We start from the raw sequence: 21,932 nt of genomic DNA on the forward strand, positions 1-21,932 counted from the left end.
TATCCACTGCCACCAGCCAAAACTCGATCAGGGGGGGACGGAGACGTGCCCCCTCGACTAACAGACCCCGGGGCAATCGAATTGCCCCGACCAGTACGTCCACAATATGATGGTTTGTACTGGTTTCTGTTCATAATTTGGGACTAGTAAAGCCAAGGGTGCCACTATGACACCCCTGTGTCACTGCACGGAGGGTGCTGTGTAACACACATAGAAAAAACACATGAAACCCTATGGGGTAAAGGAGCCCATAGCCCATAAAACACATAAACAGTAAAAGGAACACCATAAATCATGTCCAAGAGTGGGAGAAAGAGTCTCGCTCTTGACAGGAGAAAAAACAAACTCCAGAAATCCAGCAAAGCTGCTGGGGGACTCACTAGGTTAGGAAATTCAGCCTAAAGAGAGAATTCTCCCTAACACTTGTCTAGAAACCTTGTCAGGTGTTGTCAGAGAGAAAGAGGAGAAAGGACGAGGATAGGTAGAGATGGCCAAAGGGGGGGCCAAGAGAGGGAGAGGAAGAGGAGATAGTGGAAAGGATGTCCTGAGTTTTAGCAGAGAAGTGAAAGGCCAGAGCCATACAGAGGTTCCGGGAGGGAACAGGAGAGGTAGAGACCGCAACAGGATTGACCAGTTCCATGCAGATTTTAAAGAGTTTGGCTGTGTTGTTAGAGGCAGCAGAGACCCAGGCTTCAGTGTGTGCTCTATTCTTGATGAGTGTTATTGCTTCGACTGGCATTTTTGCGCAACCAGTCTAGGTATGTCTGAATGTGGCCTGGCATGCTTTACTGTAATGTTATAATGTGTCTACACTGGTCTACATTGTGCAGCCAGTGGGACATGTTTTCAATGTGGCATGGCATTTTTAATAGCAACGTGTGATTTGCATGTATTGGATTGGTTTTACCCTACAAAACAATGGCAAACACTCTGGCTTTTTAGCCAATTTTTCTCAGAAAGAGTGCTGTATATTGCATTAAAACACATATTTATATCTTTCTCCTAGTACAGTGTGGGGTATACCCCTTAAGCAGCACGTTCATGCGGATTGTGCAAGCGTGATAATCTTAGCCTGCCCAAAGTGTGGCACGACCAATGATTTTTTGCCGCGCTGGGGGGCCCCCTCAGCATGGATCTCAGGAGGGCCCCCCACATTTTGTGTTACGAAGGTACTGGCGGTAGTAGCGGCTCACCTACAAAGGCTGTCCATTCCAGTCTATCCTTACCTCGACGACCAGCTAATAACGGGGGATTCGTATGTATGGAACATGCCTATCAAATACCCAGAAGTCGGTAGATCTCCTCTTCAGTCTGGGATTCTCGATCAACAAGAAAAAGTCCAGCCTAGACCCCAGTCAAGTCGAGAAATTTCTGAGGGTTCTAATTCAGACTAAAGACAGCATTGTCTTCCCCTCCAGCGAGAAAGTTGAAAACATGCTGTTCCAGATCCCTCACTATGTAGCCAATCGTGAGGTGACCGTACGCAAAGCCATGCGACTGTTAGGGATGATGGTCTCCTGCTTTTATCTAGTCCCACACGCACGTTTGCACATGCGTCCCATGCAAAAGTGGCTCTCAAGCCAATGGTGTCAGGCCAGCGGACAATGGGACGAGCTAGTGATTGTCTCGACAGCCCTCGTTCTCTCTACAGTAGTAGTCAAGGGAGAACCTATTGCAGCGGAAAACCTTCACCACCCCCGCAGTAGAAGCCACTCTCACCACGGACGCATCTCTGATGGGGTGGGTGGGGTTTACCGCCTTCATCAGACGGCGCACAGCGTTTGGTCCCCAGTGGTCTTAGTTTAGTTAGTTGCATATTTATAACCCGCTTAATACCCAGAGGTTTCGAAGAGCGGACCCGGGGATCAAACCTGCGTTGCTTCGTGTCTTGTTTCCAAGGTGAGTATGTTGCCGCTGAGCTATCCTCCCTGGATGGTAGCGTCCAACCACATAAACCTGTTGAAATTGCTAGCAGTATTCAAAGCCATGAAAGCCTTTCAAACATACCTACAGGCAAAGACCGTCCTAGTCCTCACGGACAGCACCCCGTTCATGTATTACCTGAACAAGGAAGGGTGCACTTGCTCTCCAGCGCTATTCAAACTGTCTCAGAACATATGGAAATGGGCTCTCAAACACAAGATGTTCCTCCTGCACAACACATTCCAGGGGAACTCGATCTTCTGGTGGACGTGTTCAGCAGAGACTACCCACTACCCGTAGACTACGAGTGGCGATTGCACGAAGACATTGTTCTCAACGTCTTCGCAGTCTGCGGCTTCCCAGAGATGGACTTGTTTGCAACTCTGGAGAATGCACAATGCCCAGATTACACCTCCATGTCCCCGCAGAACCGATCCCAGGGGAACTGTCTCTGGATAACATGGTCAGGGAAATGTGTTTATGCTTTTCCCCCTGACTCCCTTACTCAACCAGATGGTGCACAAGTTGCACCAGGAACCAGTCACGATGATTCTGGTGGCCCCTATGTGGGCCCGCCAACCCTGGTTCTCATCACATGGCAATGTCAGTCTCCCCTGCGAGGAAGCTACCATGCCCATACAACATGCTATCACAGGACATGTGGGAAACACTCCATCCATGCCCGCAAACTCAACAGCGGCGTGGCTCCTGAAGTCATAGAGTTTGGACACCTCCACCTTCCACAAAGATGCATGGACATACTTGGAGAAGCAAGAAAGCCTAACATCAGACATTGCTACTCCAACAAATGGAAACGCTTTGTCATCTAGTGCAATTCCAAGAGCATCAGTCCCATAGACTGCTAACCAACACATATTGTCTTGTACCTGACTCACCTTCTAGACTCGGGTCTGGTTTTTAATTCGCTGAAGGTCTACTTTGCTGCATTTCAGCTTACATTATGTCCCAGAAAAAGGTTTTGTGGTGTAACATCCCAGTAATCCAGGCTTTTATGGAAGAGGTTAAGACTTCATCTCCCTATTTCCAACCCAGCTCCCGAATGGGACCTGAATGTGGTTCTAACAAGACTAATGGGACCTCCCTTTGAACCTATGCATAAGGTTAGCCTTATAGCACTCACTTGCAAGACTGCCTTCCTGGTGGCAGTCACAGCAGTAAGAAGAGTTAGTGAACTACAGGCCCTTTCAGTTCAAGACCCATTTGTCACAATTGACAAAGATAAGGTGGTTCTGCGCACTCACCCACAGTTTGTGCCTAAATTCATTTCAAACTTCCATGTAAACCAATCAATAGAACTACCCACCTACTTCCAGGACCGCACTAACGTGGCAGAAAAAATCCTTCACACACTTGATGTGAAGAGAGCAGTCATATATTATCTGGAAAAAACTAAACCACTCATGCTTTCTACTAGAACAGTGCAGAATGATGCACGTCATATTCTGTTCAATCAGGTTTAGATATATCTTTAGTAGAGTTGTTTCAGGGGAGGGAGGAGTGGGGTGGAGGGGAGGGGGAGGGAGGGAGGGAGGGAGTCGGTGGACAAGTGTCAGTCGATCACCTATGCAACTGTTATTTCTTTTTTTTTAACAACTGTCTTTTTTTTGAAGTACACTTCATTTCCACTGCAAGGTTATTACAAGCACTCTTTACTATACGGAAATGTGAAATTAACATGTACTGTTTGACACTTGTTGGAAAAATTAATAAAAATTGAAATAAAAGAAAACTAAACCACTAAGAAAAACGGACCCTTTTTTCGTTTCATTGACAGCTGGTAGAGAAGGGGACCCCGTCTCTAAATCGGCTGTCTGAAAGTGGATTGTAAACTGCATCACACTGTGCTACACTTTTGCCAAGAGAGATCTGCCCTTCAAGCCTAGAGCACTCTCTACTCAGGGAACTGAGGCTTCCATAGCATTCATTGCAAATATTCCTCTTGAGTCCATTTGTAAAGCAGCAACCTGGAGTTCTGTACACACCTTTACAAGACACTACTGCCTGGATACTCACTCTAGGTCTGATTCCCAGGTGGGACAAGCGGCACTAAGACATCTCTTTACTACTGTTCCTTCACACATCCCACCACCATCTCTGGTACTGCTCGCTAGTCTATGCACAGCATATGATTCCAAGCATATTCACCAGCATCAGAAGACATGCATTGCTTACCTTAATAGCATTTCTGACGATTGTATCTGCTTAGATTCACATGTGCCCACCCTTCGTCCCCTCTTGGAGTAGAAGGAACATAAACATCTTACTCCTTTTCTCTCTCTATACTCACGATAGTCAGAAGGCTCCCTAACAGCAGAAAAAACACAACCAGAGGGATGTCGACGTGTGAGGGATTTTGGGTACATTATACGTCACGTTGGGGATAGTGTTAAAAGCACGGCCATGTCGACGCCCCCCCTTTCGATCCTCGAAAAGACAAGATGCAATACTCCGCAATTACCACTAGATGTCGGACTATATGCACAGCATGTGAATCTAAGCAGATGCAATCATAAATGCTATTACGGTAAGTAATGCATGTCTTTCAAAGGCTGGGAGACTAAAAGGAGGGAAGTATACAATAAGAAAATGGCACACCCTAGATGGATTAATAACAATTCTTACCAATATAGCCTCCATTTCAGCCAAAGAGACCAAAAGACTACAGCTGAAGCGGTCCTTAAATTTCAAAGTTATGCCTCCTCCTGGATGTGCTGCTCCATGATCCAAGTGGAGAATAGCATAATCTGGTGGAAGAGTATGGAATTTAACAAGGTCCGGCTAGTGGGTTTCCAGGTAGGAAAACATTTCAAACGTATGGGTAACCAGGGAGCAAGCGTTAAACAACCGTGGGGCTTAAAATCCTCCTGAACCGATTTCGCCGCTGCAGTCCAGCCCGCCAGTAGAATAATATTAACAGGAGTCATAGATGGCAAAGCTGACTTAGAATAGCTAATTACAGGTATGGGATGCGTCCACAGCACAGACTCAGTGTGGACAATGGCAGACGGGCCGGATTTTGGGTGGCGCTCGGTCGCTGCACTCCCTACGACACTTTTATTTTTTTTATAAGGTCCAAACATGGTATTCTGGGGACCAATCCCGTGACCAGTAGGGATCGAAAGTGAAGAAATACTCCTGAAATTGAAGATGCGTACGAGAAAAGAAAGCAAGGACAGCATGTGAGTGCCGGTGCGAGCGTCTGTCCTCGCCCAGGCACGCTTCGAACCATGAATGCGGTGTACAAGGAAATAAAAACAGTCCGCAAAGTAAATCAATAAAAGAAGAAAGAAAATACACATTTTAAATTAATAGGAAAATGTATGCTCATGGAATGCATAGCAAATTGAAAAAGGTGTAAAGTCAGCCACCAAGGGCGCCTGAAAAGAAATCTGGCAAAATCCAAATAAAGGCAACCTGACTGGTGTCCCTCCATATGCTAATCAATGCCGATGATTGCCTGTTAATATTTTATTTCACAGACAGGATTTGGAAGTTTGCCAGTACCATGTGAATAAATCACAGCCCACCCTAAACGGTTCCAGCATCAGCCTCTGGTAACGCCAATCCATGCTATGAGAGGCACATGTAGTATCCAGCACAGCCACTGACATCTTCTGTCACGACTGTTTACCCCACTCAATTAAATTAATAGCTTTCCTTATGTTGTCCTGGGTGTTTTTCCCTGCTATAAACCCAAATGTATCTGGATGGATGATTTTGGGTAATTCCTCCATCAAACATGTACACAAGACTTCAGCCAACACTTTGGCATATATCTTTGCATCCCCATTAAGCAAGGATATAGGATGATAGCCCGAGCATTTGGCTGGATCCTTACCAGGCTTAAGCAATAATGACATAGCCTAAATATCCTGCATTGTGTTAAACAGTCTAGTCAACAGCTGCAGTAGCCATGCTCGAAATGTCCTATAAAACCAATTTCCAAACCTGTTGGGTCCCAGGAGTGTTGTACGGTAACGCATCTATCCCTCTCACCACCTCCGCTGAGGTTTTCAGTGCTTCTAACAATTGTTTATCTTCCGTCGAAACCTGCGGATACCCCAATTTGCATAAAAACTAGTATTGCTTCACAGGTACTACCGTTTCTTCCTTCACTAACTGTCTATAAAAGAATTCCATTATTTCCAATTTGTCCGCCTCCGCTCCCATCTCCCAGATACATTTTTCAACTACAGAATATAAATCCTTCCCTTTTGTTTGTGAAGCTTTGGTGCTAGCAATCTGTTGGCTTTATTACCTTGTATGTAATAGGGGTGTCTGGTTTGTATCAATTGCGCAGAGCGATAAGCTACATGTACCTCTAATTATAGGCGCACTTTTTTAAATGAACCCCTTTTTTCACTGAACCCCTAATCTTATATACCCGCTCCGCCTCCACTTCCCGCTGCAGAGCTACGTGTATTGATTCCTGTAATTTAAGGAAAACCGCTGTCTGACCAATAAAGCCCCCTTTAATTGCCGCTTTGGCAGATCCCAAATTTCTCTCCCATCCAATTTCCCATCATTTTGCTGAAAATAATTTTGGATCACTGTCTGTGTCGTAATCGCAATATCTTTAAACACTAGCTCATTGATCTGCATGTTAAGGATAATTCTCAAAAATGTGCAATTTTCTTCCACCTTAGAGACCCCCAGCAACTTTGCTGGATTTTGAGGACTTCATTTTTTTTAACCTGGAGAGAGTGAGACTCTTTTTTTTCCCCACTCTCTCATGTATTTTAATATGAATTTAACCTCTGTGTTTCGTTTGGCGATGGAGTCTAACAAACTCCATAGGCATCATCTTTTACATTGTGTCACACAGCACCTTCAGTGCAGTGACACAGGGAAGTCTTTTAGATTTCCCAAGGTTTAAATACCTTCTCTGGGATAAACTGTTTCCCAGAACAGTAAAGTGAAATTGAATTTACGTAGCAGTGTACTTGCTAGACCCCACAACCTATCTTAGAATAGACTGCTGGAGGGGTTACTTAGTATGCCCTGTGTCTGTCTGCTCATGTAACATTTTTTATGTTACCCTTTCCTCACAGAATGGCTGGTGTCAGTCGTTTCGTTCCAAACTACCATGGTTTGTATTTACTGCGGCTGTTCGCAGCTCCGGTAACGCTAACCACGGGAGCCATCTTTTTCAAAATGGCTCAGAGCCATCTTTGACAAAATGGTCCCTGGTCTTTGTTATTCACCATGTCTTTGTGGAAAGGTCCTTCTAGAGGGTTTCTCTGCGCACCAAACCAGGTTTGGTCTCCTTGTTCATTTCCCCTTTGCCAGGGTTTCTGACTGAAACCCGCCTCTAGCTCCAGAGTGTCTGGGGTAGGTAGGAAGTGAGGGAGGTGCCCGAAACTCCCTGTACTTCGTCTCTTAGGAGACCCAAATGCAGTCTGTGTTGATTGGCTGGCTGACTGTCTGGCATGGACAGCCACCAAGCTGGGTGAGTGACAGCTAGGCTGTAATGAATGGGAGAGAACTGAATAAAAGGCAAGTCTTTTGGCCTGGAAGGCAGAGTCGACCACTGGAGGAAGGAACCGAAGAAGAGCTTGAAGAGTACGCCTGCTGCAACTCCTGGACCGTTGGTTTGCCCGGTGAAGCCCTTCTGCAGTGCCGAAACGCAACGTTCTCATCGACCGAGAAGCCCCTGCAAGGACAACTTCTCCCTTTTGAGTTGGTGGGACCAATCCACTCCAAAGTAAGCCACCTGGACCCCCATCTTGGTTGAATTTCCTCAGAGTTGCTGCAGGAAACTGTATAGGTAGGGAGAGGGACACCAGATTGTGTGCGTTACTTTTAAGCTGGCCTAAAGCTTTTGGAATATCCTCCGGACTCCCTCGAAGTAGGACTGACCAAGCCTGAGCCCCCTCAGCAGAGTGCGGGACCCCAAAAGTAAGGACAGTCCACCTTGATAGCCAGGAACCGCATTGCTGCTATTTGCGGTAGCTGAAATGCGAAACAGCCACTGAAAGTGAAGTTTGCAGGTTTTGGCAGTCCCAGTGCGGTGCAGGAGCCCCCCCAATGTCCTCCCTTTTGTCCCCACGACTGAGGCCCAGGAACAGTGAGACCTGCAAAGCTACATAGGAACAGAAGTCATCAGCTGCATCTTTTCGTCTTTACCAAGGTACTGTAAAACAAGTCTAAGAGAACTTACCTCTTATTGTAGAAGTTCTTGTAACTTCCACAACTCACAAGTCTAATCAGTTTGTGGCCCTACATTTGATTCTTCTTTTCATCAAAGACTCCTAAGAACTTGTGCAAAGACTTTTCCATTTACTTGCCAGAAGTGCTTTATCCTATCCAAGAACGCTAAGTATCTGCCCTGCTTAGGAAATTTGTGGTCTCTTGTGTTTTAATAACCTTAGTCTTTTACCAACTTTTAAAGAGTGTTCTGAATGCCAACAGTAAGATATAATGTCCCCAGCACCGTTGTTACTGAAGTCACCTGTGGGTGTAGGTTGTGTCTGTGGGCCATCCCAAAAGGGTGTTGTCTGATAAAGAAACTCAGTGTACACTATTGAAGTATATTTGTGTTATTATTACATTGGTCCCTTCTGAAGAAGGCTTTATAACTGACTGATAAATTAATAATTGTTTATGCAAGAAACTTTGAGTGTAAGAGTTTATTTGAATACCTGTAACTGTGAATCTTTGTGCAACTCCACTACAGCTCACATTTCCCCTCTTGAGATAAGCCTGGCTGCTCAACACTTTACCAAAACTGTGTAGTACAGGCTTATACCAAAGGTTGGGTTGCCTATACCTGTAGTCATAGTTGTTTGTAGTGTTCCCTGAGGGTACTGCATTCAAACTTTGCCTAACGCTGCCATTGCTTTCTTTCCCTACCGAACAGTGTATCCAGCTGTATTTGTAATACTACTTGAGAGTAGTGGGGTAATACAAAATGTGGGGGGGCCCCCTGTGATCCATGCTGAGGGCCCCCCCCCCCCCAAACTCTGCAACAAATCATGGGTCGTGCCACACTCTGGGCCGGCCTAGATTATCAAGCTTGCACAAACGTGCTGCTGAAGGGGTAAGCCGCGCACTGTACTAAGAGAAAGATATAAATAAGTGTTTTCTTGCAATATACAGCACACTTTCTGAGAATAATTGGCTAAAAAGCCAGAGTGTTTGCAATTATTTTGTAGGGTAACACCAATCCAATACATGCAAGTCACCAACACTGCACAGGAACATTAATGCTTTGCTATTAAAAATGCCATGCCACATTGAAAACATGTCCCACTGGCTGCGCATTGTAGACCAGTGTAGACACATAATAAGATTACAGTAAAGCATGCCAGGTCACATTTAATCATACCTAGACTGGATGCACCAAAATGCCAGTCAAAGCAATAACACTCAAGAAGAGAGCACGCATTCAAGCCCGGCTCTCTGCAGCCTCTAGCAACACGGCCAAACTCTTTAAAATCTGCAAGGAACTGGTCAATCCTGTTGCAGTCTCTACCTCGCGTGTGCCCTCCCAGACCCTCTGTATGGCTCTGCCACTCACTTCTCTGCTAAAACTCAGGACATCCTGTCCTCTATCTCCTCTTCCTCTCTCACCCCACCCCCCCCTTTGGCCATCCTCCTCCTTTCTCCTCTTTCCCTCTGACAACACCTGACAAGGTTTCTAGACAAGTCCGATCTATGAAAGTGTCGTCCGAACAAGTGCTCCCCTGCTCCTCCAGAGCCATCAAGGACCATATTGACACCCTCTCTCCAGCCATAGCTGATTTCTGTAACCATTGGAATGTTCCCCTCTCTCCTTAAGCACTCCCTTGTGCATCCACTCTTCAAGAAGCCATGTTCCGATCCTACCTGCCCGGCAAACTATCGCCCAATCTCCATCACCTCTTTCCTGGACAAACTCTGGAAAAGCTGCCCATCTTCCAGCTTAATCTCCACACTGAATATGGTGTCTACATTACCATCAGTCTGGCTCCAGAGCTGCCAGAGGCACAAACTACTCTTCTGAACACCCGTGAAGATCTGCTCTCTAACCTTGATTCCAGCATTCCTTCTGGCCTCCCTGCCCTTTTCAAACTTGAGCTTACCACCTGAAGTTTCAGAAGCAGCTCAAAACGTTCCTCTCCTCTTCTGCTTTCTCTCTCCCTCCCCTGCTGACCTACCTGTGTTTTGTACTGACTGGTTGTTTGGCTTCCCTCAGAGTCCCACTGAATCCAAGCTCTTTCTTGATCAGTCACCCTTGCACTGCATCCGGGCCTACCATGCACTTGGGGGCTGTAACTCTACAGGTCCTTGCTCTCCTTGCACTACCCAGAGCCGCGCTGCCCTGGCTGCACTTACTCAGAGCATTACTGCCCTGTTTTCCCCTCTTCCTTGCATGCCCCACCTCCTTTTCCCCTTGCATTTCTCGTTCTCACACTTAAACGATCTGAATAACACAAGGCATAGTAAGATTGTTTGTATCGTCCTCCCTCTATTTTCCCTCCCTTGTTTTGTCGCGCCTAGAAACACTTGTGTACAGGCATTTTATAAATGACTTATATCATAGCATTTTATCACAGATCCCCAGAAAAATATACAATGCAGCAGTAAGAAACAGCTAGACTGGCAGCTCCCAAATGCCACTCTAGCCAGGTAATTACACTTAGCTTGACGGGTTAATCAGAAATGCGCAGTTAAAATAAAGTCATACTAAACTGAGGAATGACTAGACTGGCTGCACCAAAATGCCTTTCTAGCCACTAATACCACATATCGTGCCTGCTTAGCCTGGACATGCACAACCATTATGGTTTATCGCACAATCCTGCCCCCCTCTCCCTCCTACCACCTCCCCCAAACTCCAAAAACAGCTCTTTGCCCCAGAATTACCTTCACGTCCCTCTTCCATGTCCCAGAGCTTACGTATGATATGATGGTTTATTTATAATGCGCTTAATACGCAGTGGTTTCTAAGTGCGGACCCGGGGATCGAGCCTGTGTTGCTCTGTCATCTAGCTTCCAAGGCGAGCATGTTGCCCCTGAGCTATCCTCCCGAGACTCCTACATGGCTACACAACAATATGTAAGCAACCCTTTAGTTTACAGTACCTTTGGTTAGAAGAATGTGGGTCCAGTTGGCTTCTGTTCCTGTGTAGGTCTGCAGATCCTGGTATTCCTGGGCCTCAGTTGTGGGGACAAGTGGGAGGATGTCCGGCGGCTCCTGCACTCCGAGTGGAAGGTCAGCGGCAGCAATAGGCAGACTTCAGATCAGTGGCACTTTGCGGTTTCAGCTCCTCGCTTCTCTCGCAAATAGCACCACCGTGTTTCTCGCATACAGCTATGGACTTTCCTCGCATCTGGGGTCCAGCACTCTGTTGAGGTGGCTCAGGCTTGGTCAATCCTGCTTCCTGGGAGTCCGGAGGATCTTCCTGGAGCTCTGGTCCAACTTAAAGACATTGACTCGATTCTGGTGTGCCTCTCCCTGGCACTCAGTTCCTGCAGCAGCAATGAAAGTTTAGCCAGCTCAGAGAGGCTGTGCAGATGAGCTTGTCTTAGGGTCGATTTGGTCCCACCAACCCAAGGGGAGGAGTCGTCCTTTGCAAGTTTTTTCTAGTCTGGGTGAATTCTGAGCTTCAGCACAGGAGCAGGGCTTCACCGGACAAACCAACGGTCCATGAGGCTCCTTGCCTCATAGGTAAGTACTGGGATGAAGAAGAGTGGGACTAGGAGTAATGAAGAATACAGGTAGCTAAGTCAGGCATTACCTCCATGTACCTCTACCTCATCCCAGTACTTGTGTATGAAGCAGAGTGCCTCATACACAAGTACTGCCGCATACACAAATACAGGGACGAGGAGGAATAGGGCTAGGTAAAGATTCTGTGGTTCCTCATTTCCTTCAGTCACCATACCACCTGGTGGCAAGGTTTTATCTGCTTTGCAGTAGAAAATACGTTGCTTAGACAATAGATCAGTAGGGGTGAGGCCTCTCGCTTTCCAAATAGTCTTCAGCACGGGCTGTATTTGTTTTTTTGCTTGCCCGTTTTTCGTTTTACCAAACTTATTGCTGTTTGGTCAGTATTTGTGTTTTAAGTCAAGATCATTATGTGGCTGGGGAGCTAGAATAGTTTTTACAGTTCATTTATTTTGAGGGGATTGGGTCCTCCGACGTATTCCATATCTATGACCGTAATCACCACAGCTGTGTTGCTTCGGAAAGTTTTCTGCTTCTGCGTCGATGACATCGATACTCTGTCCTCGAGGGCTCCGTCGAGCCAAAGTCACTGGATGTTATAAGTAGGATGCACGACGCCCGTAGCCTCAGTTCTGTTTTTTCCGTTAACGTGTTCATTTCGGAGATCTCGGCACGCCTCGGTTCTTCTGAGTTCTGTTCTTTCGGTTCTTCGAACCTGTTCGTTGTGAAGATTTATCATGATGTCTTCGTCTTCTTCCACCCGCGGCCGGGTTTTAACAAGTGTCGGGACTGTGGGTACAAGATGTCATTGACGCACTCGCACAACGCCTGCCTCTGGTGCCTCGGTGAGGACCACGACACGGATGACTGTGTAGACTGCCAGTCGCTTACATCAAAGGCCTTGCGGGAGCATAAGAGGAAGCTTTCTGTAGGTAAGGTGGCCAAGCTCCGGAAGTCGAGATCCACCGGGCTTTCGACTGACGATTCGAGGGGCGACGCTCCGCATCGCCGGCGTAAGTCTGGGTGGGGGGGGGGGTCTCGGTCCAAGAGTAGGACCCACCATTCCTCTGCCTCTTCGAGGCACTCACGGAAGCGTCGTCATCGGTCGCCTTACCCGTCCTCGTCCGAGGACTCCGCCCATCGGCGGGTTGCTTGTCCCAACAAGCATTCCACTCCTGCCGAATGGGATTAATTTTGGCAGGAGATGATGTTGATTTTTCAGTCGCAGGGCTCCGTTCCATCCGCGCCGTCGAAAGACGCCGGCCCTGACCATGCTAGAGACACCACTCGCATGCCTTCGGGCTCGAGCGGTCGTCGCGACTACCGGGCGCCTTCGAGGTCCTGGTCGGACAAGGATGGTCGCTCTAGACATGCCCGCTCCAAGTCCCGGTTCTCGACGCCCTCGAGACCATCAGAGCCTGTGAGGTCTTCGATGAAGAAATCGGCGCTGAGGTCGTCGAGGGACTCTCTTGAGGCTCCACCTCCAAGGAATCCGTCAACGCCATCTGCGCCCAGGATGTCGAAGGACATGCTTGGGGCTCCGCCCTCGAGGACTGTCGGCACCATGCTCGACGTCGACACCGATTTCATCGATGCCTTTCGAGGCTGCTTTGTCAGAGGTACCCCGTGTCACGGTGGAACCCCCTAGAAAGGCTCTGGCCAAGGCTAAAAATGTCTTTGTCCCTTTTTCTGTGCCCTCATTCCAGCCTCTGGATTATATTTCTGAGGTGGATGAAGGGCCTGAGGAAGGTATGGTTCCTGATGAGGTACCTGACGAGATTTTGTCTGGTAATAGCCAGATTGAAGACCTGCGTCAGTCGTTGCACGACACCAGTGGTCTGGACACCTCTCCGGAGGTGGAGTTCTGTAGGCCTGAGCCTGGCACCCATGCCAAGTCCTTGTACCAGCGCCTTATGTCGAGGGTAATGGAATACTTGGGGTGGTCTGTGCCACCAGTGGATTTTCTGCAGGATGACCTGACGGATATCCTCGACCAAAGTCCACCAACTGACCTGGTACTGGCATTCCATATGGCTTTGCAGAGAAGGGTGGCAGCGGCTTGGACTTCCCCGGAGAGTCTCCCGGCAGTGAGCAAGTCTTTGCTGCGAAAATACCGCCAGCCAGTAGCGACCCCTGCTACTTGACCACGCACCCCACTCCGGAGAGTTTGGTGGTGCAGGCGGCTAGGGCCCCAGCAAAGCAGGCGTAGTACCCTACCATCCCTCCTGATAGGGACGACAAGCGTTTTGATGGCTGGGCGAAGAAAGTGTTTTCTTCAGGGGGTATGGCTTTACAGGCAGCCAACTCCGTGTGTGCCATGTCACGTTTCACGCACACTCTGTGGAACTGTATTTCGTTAGCGGCTGAACATATTCCCGAAGGGGAGGAACGGGATGCTTTTCTTGCTATTGTGCATGATGGTAAGGATGCCATGTGAGTCTGTTCAGTCGGGTCTGGACATGGCAGATTGTGTCAGCCGGTCCATGGCAGCGAGCACCGTAATACGCAGGTTTGTGTGGTTGCGGAAGTCGGGGTTTGCTCCTGATGTGCAAGCCTGGCTCCTCAACATGCCCTTTAATGGTGAACATCTTTTTGGCAGCAAGGCTGACGAGGGCCTTGAGAGGTTGCAGACCTCCAAAGCTGCAGCGAAGTTGTTGAGCGCTGCAGTTCACCAACCTCTGCCTTTTCGTCCTAGGGGACAGCAATGGAGGGGAGGTTCCTTTCGATATTACTCATCCTTTAGTAAATCGAGAGGAGCTGCAAGTCGAGGAGTACCAGAGGTGGTAAACAGGGTACTTGAGGTGTCAAGGCCGCTCGGACAGTTGCCTCTTTGCCCTCAGGCACTGCCGCAGCCACTTCAGCTCAGTCATGAGGCCATGTCCCATGGTTCGCCGGTTGGGGTAAGGCTGGCGCAGCATCTTGTAGAGTGGCGTGCCATTACTTCAGATGTGTCAGTTCTGGAGATCATAGCCCACGGCTACTGTCTTCCTTTCCGGCAGAGGCCTCACGAGAATCCACCAGGGAATCTTTCTTTGAAGAGTCCGGATCTGCTCCTTGCGCAGGAAATACAGTCCCTGCTGGAGAAAGGCGCCATAGAACTGGTGCCTGAAGCGGAGAGGAACAAGGGATGGTATTCCCCTTATTTTTTTGATCTCGACGAAAGACGGGGGATTGAGACCCATCATGGACTTGCACGGTTTGAACAAGCTCATCAGGAAGGACAAGTTCAAGATGGTTACTGTTTCTCAAGTCCTCCAGGCCCTTCCACTTCAGTACTGGTTTGTGTCTCTCGACCTCAAGGACGCTTACTTTCATGTGCCGATCCATCCCAAGCACAAGAAGTACCTGAGGTTCGCGGTTGGCGACTCGCACTTTCAGTTTCGGGCCCTGCCATTCAGATTGACCTCCGCCCGAGGGTCTTCTCCAAGCTCATGGTGGTGGTGGCAGCGTATTTTAGGAAAGGGGGGATTCACGTCTACCCTACCTGGACGATTGGTTGATCAGGGCGCGCTCTCCTGAGCAAGTCCTGGATCATCTGTCAGTCATCTGCCACTCCCTTCACAAGCTGGGCTTCTCCCTCAACTTAAAGAAGTCCCACTTGACACCTACCCAGCGTCTCCAGTACATTGGAGCAGTGCTCGACTCATCCCTGGTGCAGTGTTTCCCTCCCCAGCTAAGGGCTCATCACATTCAGCAGATGGTGCACAAGTTTCAACATGCCCAGAGTCTGCCGGCCGGAGTTCTTGAGGTTGCTCGGCCTCTTGGCGTCCTGCATTCTTCTGGTGCCAAAGGCCAGGTTGCGGATGAGATCTCTGCAATGGGCTCTCAAGATGCAGTGGTCACAGTCCTCCGGCAGGATGTCGGACCCCGTTCAGGTGCCGCCCTCTGTCGCCCAGGACCTTCTGTGGTGGGCCGTCGAAGGCAATCTGATGAGGGGGGGCTCCATTTTGGCTGCACTGGCCGGAGGTGACGATAGTGACGGACGCATCCCTCACGGGATGGGTAGCTCATGCCAACGAGTTGACAATCAGCGGTCGTTGGTCTCCGTCGGAGTCCAGACTCCATATCAATCTGTTGGAGCGGAGGGCTGTCAGGCTTGCCCTGAAGGCTTTTCTGCTGACTCTGCGAGGGATGAATGTCCTGAATCTGACGGACAACACAGTGGCCATGCACTACCTCAACAAAAAGGGGGTGGCAGGGTCACTTTCTCTGTGCAGGGAGGCGATGCAGCTCTGGTTCTGGGCCATCCAGCAGGAGGGTTCGATCTCGGCAGTTCATCTGGCCGGAGACGAAAACGAGACTGCAGACACTCTGAGCAGGCAGAGCGCGATCCCTCACGAATGGGAGCTGGTTTAGGAGATTCTCCTGGAGATCTTCGCCCTTTGGGGGACCCCTCAAGTGGATCTCTTCGCCTCCAGTGTCAACCGGAAGTGTGAAAGGTTCTGCTCGCGGGAATTTCCTCCAAGAGGAGCCTTAGGAGACGCGTTTGTGGTGGAGTGGTCCTTCCCACTGCTGTACACGTTTCCTCCATTCCCCGTCATTCTGCAAGTGCTGCGGAGGTTACAGAGGTTCGGTTCCCAGATGATCCTCATTTCTCCGGCATGGTACCCAGACCTTCTCGACTTGTCCATCTGCCCTCCACGTCGTCTTCCCTACCGAGACGATCTGCTCTCACGGGAGGGGGGGTTCAGGTTCTCCATCCAAAGGTCAGATCCCTCAACCTTCACGCTTGGCTTCTGAAAGGTTGAGGTATAAGAATTGGGACCTCCCGGAAGACGTGATGAGGTGTTGCTTTCGGCCAGACGGCCGGCAACAAAGTCCCTGTACTGTTGCCGTTTGAGAGAAAGTTCTGCGACTGGTGCAAGGTTCAATGTGGATCCTTTTTCATGTGACATTCCTGTGGTTCTGTCTTTTTTGCTTTTGTTAGCCCACAAGGGCCTGCAAGTGGGTACCATTAAAGGTTACCTGGCGGCGCTGTCCATATTTAAGCGCTCGTCTGAGGTGTGTTCTTATTTCAAACTTCCTTTCATTTCTCAGTTTGTCAAAGCGCTCACTGATGTGTATCTGCCGTCACCTTTTCAGGTGCCTGGTTGGGATTTGAACCTTGTTCTAAAATTCCTAATGGGTGCTCCATTTGAGCTTTTACATTCTTGTCCTTTGAGACTGTTAACCCATAAAACTGTATTTTTAGTTGCGGTCACTTCTGCTCGCAGAGTGAGTAAGTTGCAGGTACTTTCAGTTATGAAACACAGTGAAGGGTGGCTTAAGGACAGGGTTGTCCTGAGTTCGTCCTTCCTTTCTTCCGAAAGTTGTGTTGGAATTTCATTTAAGCCAGAAGGTGGTTATCCCGGCATTTTATCCTCCTCCACATCCTGGTAAGGAACAGGAGAGGCTCTATAGGCTAGATACTAGGAGAGCTTTAAGCTTCTACATTTCACCATGTCCCGGGTCAGAGTGGACGATCAGCTCTTTATTGGTTACGCTGGAAGGCGTTTGGCACAAGCTGTTACTAAGCAGACTTTGTCTAGATGGATTATCTTGGCAATTTTTGAATGTTACCGTCTGGCCGGTAAGGACCCTCCGGTAGGCTTATGGGCCCATTCTACCAGGGGTATGGCTGCCTCTACTGCCGTGCAGAGGGGTGTTCTTATTCGTAAAATCTGTGAAGCAGCCACATGGGCTTCGGTCCATACTTTTGTACAACACTACTCCCTAGATTCTATCTATGGGCAGGATCTGGCCTTTGGCAAGGCGGTCCTTTACTCTGCAATTTGATTAGGCATTCTAAATTTCTATATTCTAAATTCTTTTTCCCTCCTCCGTACGTTGGTACTGCTTTGGGAGTCTGTCATAGATATGGAATACGTCGGAGGACCCAATCCCCTCGAAGAACAAGTTACTCTCTTACCTGGTAACGTTCTTTCGATGGGATGGTCCGACAATGTATTCCATATGGCTCCCTCCCTACCCGCCCCGCTACATAATTTCTTATGCGATTGCAGCTTACATTTCCGCAAGGCTTTCTGTGGTCATACTGGCAGTAGTTTGGTGTCACATGTTCTGGGGAAAAAACTACAACTGAGGCTACGGGCGGCGTGCATCCTACTTATAACATCCGGTGACGTCGGCTCGACGGAGGCCCTCGAGGACAGCGTATCGACGTCATTGACGCAGGACGCAGACGTCGAAAATTTTCCAAAGCAGCACAGCTGTGGTGATTACTGTCATAGATATGGAATTCATTGGACGATCCCATCGAAAGAACGTTACCAGGTAAGAGAGTAACTTGTTCATCTTGAGCATCTTCCAAATCATTGCAGGATGCATCTTCTGCTTGCTTGAGCTGAGAATCCGGGGTTTCACAATCCCTACAGACCTGCATCACTTTTAGTTCATAATGGAAAAAATTCACCCCTTTTTCCAAAATGTTTAGCGGCGAGGCCATTGTAGCTCCCATTTCCACACCGACGTCAATGGGGTATATCCTGTTGGGGGAGAGGTGGAATTATCCCGCTCCCTCTTCCTACAGTAGGTAGACCACATGTAGAGTAAGGGGGAGACGCCCCACTCCATTGGCACGCGGGTGCCCGCCTTCAATCCCCTGAAGCCTTCTATCCGCCTTCATGTCTCGGGGCACCTCAAGGCCCAGGGCTTTACTGCTGGCACCCTGCTGTGTATCCGCCGGTTCATCGAACCGTGGTCTCCTATCTCTTGCAGCCTCGTCGCCTCCTGGCTGATCTTGCGGCGTGTTGTGGAACCCAGGTCCATGCACCGTGGGCTCGTGTTTGTGATGGTTTCCCGCGATCCTTGCGACATTTCTTTGTTTTATACGTCTACCGGGAGCCGAGCGTAACAGTTGCTTATGTCACTGAGTTTATATCACTCAGCCACCAAGACTCCAAGCTCAACTATTCCGGTATTGTCCACCAACAAGAAATCTGACTTAGTACTTGCTTGGATCAAAGGGTTAGAATCCTGCAATCTCCAAGCATCCGAGTACAGGGAGTTGGCTATTGGCTATTTAAATCCTGTGATCACGTAATGGTAACCAGTTTAGCAGTTAACACATTCCACACCTAATCCAAGAGATCTCAAGTAGGGATGCAATTTCTGTACAGTACTTGCGTGTGAACTTCACTGGAAACCCACGCAGTCACCAAAGTTCTATTCAGTGCTTCTGCTGTCTGCGGACTGCTGCCACTTTTCAACCACTTTGTGGCCACTTGGCTTACTCATTGGAGTCAAGGTTGCTACCACATCGACAAGCGTTTCTCCCTGGCTTGGTTATCAGCTGAGGAGGGTGTTGTGTACCGTTGACATCTGTTGCAACACACGCTGGCTATTGTTTGTGGTCTTGCAATTCCTTCTGCGGAGGTTTCACGGGCCTTGGTCTAAAAGTGCAAGGTTGCTTCTCTCCTCATCACCCTCTCGGTATGCACTGTTTTTCTCCTCCTCTTGAACTGCCTTGCTGGGTTAGCTCCCTGGACGTGCGGTCTGCCTTGCTCATATTGTGCTCCACATTTTATCCCTGTGGGTAAGGAAAAGGGCCGTCAGCTGTGTGTGGTTCTGGTACTTTGCCTGACCCTGGTGTTGGGACATGTTTGGTAAATGGCTTGAGTGTTAGTCCGTCGTCCTTCATAATATGCGAAAGTGTTCGCATCGGCAGGAGGGGTTTTGTCATGGAACATTATACTCTGTCCTAGGGGTGTCGATAACATCCGAAGGGTGAGATTGGGGAACAACAGAAAAGGAGGATTCTCAGAGTTGGGGTGTTTGACGTTTGTAATCCTAGTGGTTTGGCTATATTCAAAGGGATCGTTTGATCTCGTCCGGAGGGATTCACTGGGGGGAATTGAGGTAAATGTTGTATAGCCTACAAAGCAATCAGAGGTCTCGTCTTCCTCTTCCTCTCCCTCTCTATAAACCCGCGCCTCATCTGGGGTCTTTCCCTGAGCACAACCTCGGATTCTCCTTTTCAGGTGATTCTCTCTCTTCTGTTCGCCCCTGGGGTTAGGGGTCTAAGAGCATCGCCCCCTCCCAAGCTACCTGAATAGAGAATTCTAGGGGCTGGCTATAGAGAATAGTCTCTGGTTTCTCAAAGGTGCCACCGACTCGTCAAGTAATTTCTCAAGGCACTTTTTTGATCTTTCTTGCCTGTGGAGTTCCCACGCCAGGGCAAGAGCCTTAACGTGGTTCTGGCGAGGCTCATGGGGGTGGGGGGCCTTCGAGCCTATGCATCAGGCCCTTCCTGTTCCTCTCATGGAAAACGGCTTTCTTTGTGGCCATCACCTCTGCCAGAAGGGTAGGTGAGATCCAGACCCTATCCTGCAAGTAACCATACCTGACTTTCCTCGAATCGAGGAAGGTGCTGCATACGCACCCCTCTTACATGCTGAAGGTTCTGTCGAAATTCCACCTCAACGAGCCTTTGGTGTTCTGTTTTTTTACTGAATCTTAATTGGACTCTGTTTGGCATCCCTTTACATCCAGACCTTCGCTCCATTTTCTTTTCTGCCCAACAGTAAAAAGAAAATTAAATAAAACGAAGAACACAGCCTTTAGCTAAACCATGGTACTCTGCAACTTTCAACACTAGCTGGCTCCAGCATGTCTGTCCTCTTGCTCCCTGCAGCAACAAACAATTCTGCTTGATACAATTCAACCTACAGAATAAAACTAAGCCTCACCTACCTGCCCTTTAACCTAACAATAGGAGTTTGCTAACCCAAGTTCCCTACCTAAAAGCTACCCCTCTACACGTGTTTTTCTACACAGCCCCTAACCAGACAACTCCCTGGTGTGTGGCACAACTATATGTATATTCTAATTAGCCTGTGATGTCATACAACTGTGACCACTGCATCACTACCCAGGCCTAAGGTCTTGCTAAAATATTTTTCGTAGCCTGTACTTGAGCCTCCCTTTAAGACACTGGATTTGCATCTTTACACTAAGGTGATGTGTGCAGCTTTAAAACTGCAAAACATACACAAAGGGAGACCTGGTGTCCCAGTACTGATATCCTTTGATCTGTTTTCGCATTCAAATGAGCATTCCCATTCAGAAAGCAAGGAAAGTTTGCCTTCAGAAGGCAAAATCAGCAGTCAAAATAAAGCATGGGGAAAGGATCGAATAAAGCGTTCCCAACACAGTTTTCCTGGTTTAAATTATTTTGAAGTGCTTTTAAGTGTGAAGGCTGCAGAATTGCCCTTTTAAGATCAGCACATGTGTGTGTATTTACATGCATGTATGTAGAATATATTTATGTGGAGTGTTTAGTGATAAATACCTTTTACTTTACCTCCTTAGAGTTTTAAAGGACTAATAAATTAATTATTTTGTATCTCAATATTTCTGGACTTATTTGCGTTTTCGGTTTGTGGTTAACTGTATTGTTACACCACCCCAATATCTCCTGACGTCTGCCTTGTGTGGCTAGACCGAACGGCCAATTACCCTATTGTCAACTAGGGCGGCCTCTCAAACCCTCCCACTTTGCTGGTTCGGAAAATCCATCTTGATGGGTACCAAATGCACAAATCTCCCAGTAGATTGTAAAATAGGTGTACATCGGATACCATTAAGTCACTATGGACACATCTTCTTTTTTCCTATGTTTTTTTTCAGGCTGTGGTGCAGTTGTCTCTCCTTTGCTATTTCATCATTGGAGCATTGCATGCTAGTTAATCAAAGTCAAAATTTAGTCTAACCCTTCCTTCTCTCTGTACTTCTACAAATTGATAAGGAACAAATACATACAGCCCTGTGTTTTTACCCACAGTTGTTTGCATGTTTCCATTGCATTATAATTTGTGCTCGATTGTTGGCAACCAATCTCATTACATTGTGTGTAATTAGATACTCTTTTCCCTTTTGATATAGATGCAGATAGTAGAAGAGCTGCATACTGCTCGTAGTGAAAAGAAGTTGGATTTGGATGTGGCACAGACGTGTGGGGAACTGACTAGTATGGACATTGACTCTTCTGAAGGTGATGTGCACAATTGTCCCGGTATGTACACTTGTTAAAACACAACTTAGGAAATTAATTTCTTTGTTTTGATTTACTATTTTAATCAAATATATTTATTCATTTGTATACACTTCAATGTGGTTCCCTTCCGTATGAGGTTCCCGAAAGGCCAAATTGATGTTGAAAGGAGTTTGCCCATGTTGGTGGGAAAGTTCAAATGTCCATCTGCGTTCTTCTTTTATATGATTACCTTCAAAGTAGTTGTTCAGGAACTGCATCAAGATTGTTTATTTCTCCCTTTGATGGATCCTTTAAACTGTTATGCAAGACTAAATATGTCCAGGCCCTTTTTAAGACCTCACT

General features: G+C 47.9%; 1 protein-coding gene across 3 annotated transcripts in view; it reads left to right on the top strand.

Moving 5' to 3' along the window:
• The window catches only part of SWT1 (SWT1 RNA endoribonuclease homolog), a 2,657,341-nt gene that overhangs the window by 552,171 nt on the left and 2,083,238 nt on the right, over positions 1-21,932 (top strand). For all 3 annotated transcript variants that reach the window (XM_069641360.1, XM_069641359.1, XM_069641361.1), the window contains exon 6: positions 21,479-21,608. In XM_069641360.1, coding sequence (XP_069497461.1) covers positions 21,479-21,608 — 130 coding nt within the window. The remainder of the gene's footprint in view (positions 1-21,478; positions 21,609-21,932) is intronic.

Source organism: Ambystoma mexicanum, chromosome 1q, assembly GCF_040938575.1.
Source record: "Ambystoma mexicanum isolate Mex_15411 chromosome 1q, UKY_AmexF1_1, whole genome shotgun sequence".
Lineage (NCBI taxonomy): Eukaryota > Metazoa > Chordata > Amphibia > Caudata > Ambystomatidae > Ambystoma > Ambystoma mexicanum.